At 37.7% G+C, this 8,254-nt stretch overlaps 1 protein-coding gene across 1 annotated transcript; it reads right to left on the bottom strand.

Moving 5' to 3' along the window:
- Positions 1–5,064: 5,064 nt before the first annotated feature.
- On the bottom strand, positions 5,065–5,529 carry LOC122819098 (uncharacterized). The gene has a single exon (XM_044095478.1). The coding sequence runs from the start codon at positions 5,527–5,529 to the stop codon at positions 5,065–5,067; it is 465 nt and encodes a 154-aa protein (XP_043951413.1).
- Positions 5,530–8,254: the final 2,725 nt, after the last annotated feature.

An 8,254-nucleotide genomic window follows, 5' to 3' on the forward strand; every position in this document is an offset into this window, starting at 1 on the left:
ATAGCGTGCCAAAGGGTTTTTAGTTCGTTAATGAATGAATGCTCTGATTATATTCTTGAGCGGCTCTAATTACTATTTTTATTTATTGATTTGTTTTAAATTTTCGTCAAGTCCCCTGTGTGCTCTACAATGGTTTTCTTCGATTATAATTTTCCACATCTTGGACAAATATTCTTGTATACAAAAATGTTTTTCTAACAGTTTCTTTAAGTGGTTTTTGAATTATATAAAAGTCCTCTAAAGTGCAATGAATGCGTACTGTTACATCAGGGGGAATGTATTCTCTTAAGATTAAATTCAAATTTTCGTGATTGTCAAATTCTGTTGTTTTCGAATATATTAACCGACTCATGTATTGCATACCTCCCCGTTGCTAATGGCAATTGGTGCTTAAACTGGTTTAAGGGTTTACGGGTTTCTTGTATAACATTCTCAAAACTACTCTCTGCTGAATGCTGAGTGTTTCGATCTGAGACCGATTCGTTACTGTCAGTTAAGTTGTTAAACTGAATCCTTGATAAGGCGTCTGCAACTACATTAGTTGTACCTGGTTTATAAATGACTTTTGGAGTGAAACTTATTAGTTGCATAAACTTGTTCTGTTTTATATAAAGTTTTTGAAATAAAAGTAATTGGTTTACCTTCTTGAGATAAAACTGCACCAATTGCGACTATATTATATAGCTGTCATAGGAACAATTGGAAAATTAGTGGGAAAATAATATGAAAAATCATTTACTAAAGTTGATTATTTCTTATAACTGCAAAAGGGTATACAAACGGCGGCTTGAGGAAGTTACCTTCCTTTCTTGTTATTTATTCTTTTGGTTTTACTCTTTTTGAGTTTTCTTTTTTGGATTATTACATTTTTTGATTTCCATTTAATTTTTCAATATGGTAGATGTCTTAGATTGGTAATGGATTTTTTAATTTTTCAACTAAAAATGTTGGGTTATTGGCAGTGCGAGCTCCGCTTATTTTTAATTTGGGCGCCAATTAAATTTCTTCCGGAAAATTTAAATTTTTATAGGTTTAACTATTTTGAAAATTTTATTAACATAAAACTTTTCTTACGTTTTATTTAAACATTACTGATCTTGGCTCGGGTCTTAATAAGACTGCCTTCTTCCATCTTAAATAATATCCAACGAACCTCGGCCAGAAGCTTTTGCTTTTTGAACTTTTAGACTTTCAAGCTTAGGATGAAACTGTCGCATCTCATTGTGAAATGCAATAATGCTGACCGATACAATTTGGCGGACGCTTGAAACACAAAAGGCGCAACTGATTGGGCTTCGAACGCAAGCTGATGTTTAATTTTAGTTTGTTTAATATAACCATAAGCGGCCTGGATTCACGGGTTGAATAACTTGCATGTGTATGTACCATGTGGAGTGCGAATAGCGAAAAAACAGTGCGGGAATTTTTAAGACTTCGCTTATGTTTGTTTTTCAGTTCGTTTTTTTTTGTTACCTACACAATTAATTTGTACACGATTTTGCTGGAGAAATCTGCCAATATAAGGATTTGATTCTAATGCTGAGAATTATTTAACAGTAATAGTAGGACAAAAGTACTTTGAGTGGAATTTATTGGAAGTGGTTGTAGAGGTGGACTGTATTAGTAGTTCTATATTTATGTAAATATAAACCCGCAGCTAAAACAAAGTAAAAACAAGAAAGGAAGTTATGTTCGACAAGCTGAAGTTTGTATACCCTTGCAGTTATAAAAAATAATAAACTTTAGTAACACCATGTAAAATTTTTAAGGATTGTTCCTGACTTCAGTGATATTAAAAACAAAATCATTTCATTCTTTTTTCATCCCATTTTTGTTTACATCTATATGTTAGAATAGTCTTATTTTCATTAAATGGAATTCTAAATTCTTAAAAATATAAAAAATTATATTCCCAATATTTTAAGATAATATGTCAAAAAGCCCCAAACTATAATTTGTTTCATATTATTTTCCCACCAATTTTCCGATCGTTCGTATAGCAGCTATTTGACATAGTGGTCCGATTTTGATAAAGTTTAATTTGAAATTCAAAACCAATTAAAAAATGTTATTTCCAAGCATAGGAGGTTATATGTTAAAAAAACACCAAATATATATATATTTTTAATTTTTTTTTTCCGATAGTTCCTATGGGAGCTGTAAGATATAGTTGGACGATCCGGCTGATTTCATCTTATATACTACTTGCAATAAAAAGAAGACTTTTGGGAAAGTTTCAGCCTGATAGCTTTAAAACTGAGAGACTAGTTGTCGTACAAACGGACGGACAGACGGACATGGCTAGATCGACTCGACGGAAAAAGAATCTGTAATTGTTTACTGTGGCTGGGTTATATTTGAAATACAATGACATTAAAAATATATATTTAAGGAAAATATGGGTTAAATAGTAGAACTAGAAATCTTTTGTATTTCACTATAATATTGTCGTGCACTAATAACGGAATTTAAATACATATATTAATCACTTTTGAATTCAGACAATAAAATTATACAGAACTTGGTCGAAATTGGGTTCGAAAAACTGGCTGTATTACCGGCAAATAAAAATAATAAGTCTTACTTGTGTGAAGCGCTCTTGTTTGGAAAAAATCCAAGGAAACTCCAGGAGAGGAAATAGATTAGATTATTAGATAAGATTATCAAATCTGGTTTCTTCTGGAACAAAATGTTGGGGAGCAGTGGCTTGATCGTTGTAAATGGGAGTACTTATTGCTCATGATGAGGGAAAATAGTACATGGAAAGGGTGAGAAAACTATTAATATGCAAATTAGTGAAGGGGATGGGCCGTTAATATGATAATTGTGCCAGAATCCATTTCCCTTTTCATACTACTAATGTCAAGGGCAACATTTTTTTAAGTCAATCGATAGCTTTTGATAAGACAAATACATTTCAGAAGAAAAATACTAGCATGAAAACAATGGCCGGCACAGTTTTGGGCGGTTTGTGAGCGTTAGGGTGGGCGTGATTTTTTAACGATTAGTATTGACCAGACCATTACATTTCACTTAACATTTTGTTTCTAGAATAAAAGGCACCCTGCTGTAACAAACTTCCGCTGCGTTGCAAGAACAGGAGTCTGACTCCTGTAGCATTTGTAGTTACCGAGTTCTCAGCATTAATAAGGATAGACGGACATGTCTAGATCGACTCGGCCAAGAGGCTCATATATGCAAATTAAAATACATTTTTTTGTCTATAGGGGCAAAACTCAAAAAATTTTAAACATTTAATTTTTTTTTTTATTTATTCATACAAAAAACGGAAATATAACTGGAGCTGAAGTTATAGATTTTCAATCACAGCTACATATAAAAACTTTTTTAAATATTTTAAAAAGTTTTACGCAAAAATATTTGTTATACTCCAATTCCTTATACCTTCGTAAGAAAAATCGACAATTAAAAAAGTTACCCAAAGAACCTTTCTTCAGTTTTTAACATAACGGCTATTATACCCTTGCAGACAGAAGGATCGGAAAATTTTTGGGAAATAACAAATTACAGGTTCGGTGTTTTTCGTTATTTATATTATATTATTAAATTAATTTTAAAAAATTCGGAAAACTATAACATGTAGCTGGTACAGAAACGGTCAGAAAAATTAGAATTATACCCGTTACACGTAAAGTAAAAGGGTATAGTAGATTTCCATATTTTCCATAAAGTATATATATTCTTGATCAGGATCACTAGCCGAGTTATTTAGCCTTGTTCGCCTGTCTGTATGAGATCTCGGAAACTATAAGACTATCAGACTAGGCATGCACATTCCTGGGCTTCCTGCGCATAGCAGGTTTGTTTCAGAGGGGTTCCACATAAAATTGACTTCGATAAGAGTGCAAGATCCAATTCAGGTCCATATTGGATTTGGTACGGTTGTCACATAGCCAGCAACAATTTGTGGGCTGTCTAGAGGTGATTTTGACATTTAAAAGGCATGCAGCAGGCAGACATAGTAAGTTGTTATTATGAACGTCTGATATATTCGCGTAGATAAACAAAGTAGATATAGTAAGCGCAGTTTGCGGTTTGGACGGTGAGAAGTTTTTGTGCGTGTAGTAGCTTGCGTTAAATTTAAGAATAGAGTATAGCGACAAAGCGAAAACACAATCCCAATTGCTGGTAATATTGTACTTATTCTAATATCGTATAGAATCACTGTCTTTAACTATTTAAATTTTTGTTATAGTAAAATCACCAAAAACATATTCAGGGGCGTTGTCTTATTTTGGTAGACTGATTTAAACGATAATCAAAACGTTTTCGGGAGCGATTAAAAGACATGTCCGTCTTCAGCGAAAGTTTTTTAAAGCTAAGATGTATTTCCAATTTTAACTTTGCATTACAAGGTGGAATAAATTAGGTTAAATACCTGACAAATTGACCAATAGTCTTGTCATATGCTATTACAATATTTGCCAAACTCTAAAAATCGTATTTTCACTTAAAACATATATTCTGTGAAGAAAAATCGAAAATCATTTAAAAATTTCATATTTTCCTTAAGTATAATATTGGGATACAAGGATAGTTGCGAAATACTTTCCAGGCAATTATTTGGCAGCTACTTACCGGTATCAGTAAATAAGTCAGTCAAGCAAGTGAACCATAAGTAAACCACAACAAGTCGAGTCGTCGAAAACAGGAGCAAGTTCCCTACATCAAAACGTTCGGGATTGGAAGACAAGGAATCTCCAATTTGAGACACAGGTAGCTGAGGTCCAGAGGGAATCACACGGATAGGTCAAGTCAATTTGTTTAGTCCTGACTCAACTTAATCCTCGCATTACACCAGCTTCGTCGCTGGGTGCAGATCCTGGATGGCCACGCCGTGGTCCTGCCTGACAGTGTCCAAGAACCGCTGCCTGCAGCTCCAGCCGTAGAATCGTCATCGTTCGCATAGGCGCTCTCTTCGTCTTTGCGCACACGAAACTCACTTGTACGTCGTCGTCCTCATAAATGATCCTCCAGTAGATCACTGCCGCAAATGCTTCACTGTGACGTGGGCTCTGGAAATGATCCACTTTCTCCATCTCCTTACGCCAATCCAAATAATAGCTTCGCTGTTACCATCAGACAACAAAGAAATCCAAAGGGATCGAACGTTGAAATAACTATGCTCAGGAATTCCCGCTTTGTGAGAACCCTAGTCCCATCCTGTACAATGGGTGCCACTTTATGGTACTGCACTCGAAATCTGAAGTCGTCTATGGCTGGCTTCCACCTCATTCCCAAAATCTTCTGCTCGGCTTCACCCCATCCAATACTCTGGGCGTGTTCACTTGGTCCGAGCATCCTCTTCACAGGAGGGGAACTCGACGAAAACTTGCACAGCTCAAACTCGCCTTGTGCGTGTATCTCCTTTACTGTGGTAGCTACTCCAATAGCTTCGCTCTCATCCACGTAGTCGTCGACGTAGTGGTAGTCAACTGCTCTGGGATACGAATACATGAATCGTTTGGAACTCACGGTCTTCACATGATGTGAGCACTCGGTCAACATGCAACTCCAAATGTCATAACGCTCTTTTCATGCACGTCGGTATCCCGCTGGTCATCCACATCTCTCCACAGAAACCGTTGCGCACATCTATCCTAGGGTTTGGTGAGCACCGGATAAACATCTCCTTGATGCCGCTGCAATAGAATAGATGCCAAGGGCTTGTAGTGTTGCAGACCTTTGCTCAGCACTGAATTCAACGACACGTCTCCAACTGCATCAAATACCAGTCGTATCTTCACCGGCTTATTGGGATTCTACACTCCAAAATGTGGCAAATACCAAGTCCAAAAATCCAAAAATCGTTCCAAAAATGTTGCGTAGCCTTTAGACACGTTATCCTTCATAATCCGGGAATATTCCTGGGCAAACTGCCCGCCTCCCTTCATTTTATTTCCAATACTGATCATCCGAATGTATGCCATCTCGTAGCTACTTGGCAGCACAGTGTGGTCCGTTTTCCATAATAGCCCCGTCTGGTAGCGACGGTCAACTCTTACGGTAGTGTGTGCCCTTACACCAAAGTTCTAGATCTCGAAGTAGTTCTCGACGAACCGTTTCACGTTATCCTCCACCGACGTGGCGTCACCGGCAGTTCACGGAACAGTAGTCGTTCTCTGGCAACCGTCCTGTTGCTCTTCCTGACCCCGGTCGATGCTAGCATAAAGCTCTCGACGCCTCGGCTCCTTTCCAGATCCATCCACGCAGACTACGTTCGCATAGTCCGTCAGCCACGAACTACAATCCACAATAGTTGGAAAGGGCTTGATTGTACCAGCATGCCTTGCCCACTCCACTTCTTTGCTTCTTGGGAATTTGGCCACATGCGTGGAATATGTGACAAGCTTTCCCAGACTGTGCTCAAATATTGAAGGCACATCTCGGATGCTGTTGAGCTGACTGCGTATAAGCTGCTCCGGTCGACCATATCTAAAACGTAGTTGCTCCAATACTGCATTCACATTGCTTGGGTGAATCAATAGCGACTTTAATGTCTCACGCGCGTCGTCCTTTGACGCCTTACTAACGTCTGATTATTCTCCAGATCTCCTGTTTATATTCCGCCAGCCACTTCACTATATGCCTGGGAACCATGCGCTGAAACCGTAGTACCGGTAGCACAGTGTGGCTACGCGTAGCTGCTTCTCCTCGTGCAGTTCTCTGTAAGTGTACACGGTACCGTTTGAGGTCCGCTCCAAGATGGCGGTCTCACTGATGCCACATGGTAACCACTTGTTGGGTTAGGTACGAATAAGCCGGTTGCAAATGGCGGCTGGCTCGCACTAACGGCACTCGATATAGCGGAATCAGCGCGCTCCAAATCTTTCTCCAGCTCGGCAATACACTCCAAGAAGCCGGCCATCTTGATATTCCTGCTCTGCGAAAATGACCGCCAAATTCCAAAGCTATAAGCACAAGTCGCAAATCAGTCAGCCCTACCACAGTACGCCTGACTGTAGGTTAGGATCCAAAATATAACAATTTCTTACCGCAGTATAACATCCCACATTCCATTACGTTTAACATTGCAACAGGTGCACCATATTCAGGCTTTCTAGGGTGCCTAATTTCTCCATCAGTGCAAAATACCAATTTCTATCGATTAAACACTGACTTAACTATCGGGCTCAAACTCGACCCGCGACAACAAATAATAGAAGCGATAAAAGGCAAACACGAACAAGGCGAAGTTGTAGAAGTATTGCTTGCAAAACTGATGTAAATAACTAAATAACAAGAAAGGAAGATGGAAGTATATCCTTGCAGTTATAAGAAATAGTCAAATTTAATAACACCATGTGCAATTTTTAAGGATTGTTGCTGACTTCAGTGATATAAAAAAAAATGATTTGGTTCTTATTTTTAGGCGAAGTTGTAGAAGTATTGCTTGCAAAACTGATGTAAATTGTTTGTTTTTTAGTGGAAATAGGTGCAGATATTTCAATAGTTCAAGAAAATTCAAATGTCTTTCATGATATAAAACATAATTATAGACATAAAAGGAATAAGTCAAGAGGTAACCAAGTCCAAGGGGTTGACTTTTTTTAAGATACAGACCAGTAATTACTGTCCAAAAAGAGTTTCATATCGTGGATTTACAATTCGCTAGTCCTTTTAATAGCATATTATTCGATCGATTTTATTAAAAATACAACTTTTAATTAGACTTCTAGCCCTCTGAAGATAAGCTTATCTTATAACATCCTCACACATTTATTCGCTTAAATTACCGATTTTATATATTCTTAAAGTTTACGTTTTAAACTCGGTTGAGCCCGTCGATTGAATTATTTATTAATGTTAAAACCAGTATATTTATTATTATATTGGATAATAGGTAACGACGCGGGTGCATTGTGCATTGTTGCTGTGCCTTACTTACTTTATTTATTTCTATATTTAACTTGTACACAATTTCTGCGTGCTGTGTTGTTGGTTGCCAATCTGTTGCTAAAATCACTTCTCGGCAGCCAATTCATAGTTGCTGGTTATGTGTGAACATTGCGCAAGCTAAATGTGCAGACTTTGGGCATAGTGCGGCCCAAATTTCTGATCGCACTTGTAACGTGCTACGGAAGGAAGCTCAAAGCGACAGGGCTAATGGTATGTGCGGGGCACGCTTTAGAGTCCGGCTCTAGCTCATGGGCCTTATAGCCTTTTCCTTCGCTGCTCATTATTATTAATTAAAGATCAGATTTGAGAGTGCTGCGACGAAAAAATAATTGCT

This window comes from Drosophila biarmipes, chromosome 2L (genome assembly GCF_025231255.1).
Source record: "Drosophila biarmipes strain raj3 chromosome 2L, RU_DBia_V1.1, whole genome shotgun sequence".
Classification (NCBI taxonomy): domain Eukaryota; kingdom Metazoa; phylum Arthropoda; class Insecta; order Diptera; family Drosophilidae; genus Drosophila; species Drosophila biarmipes.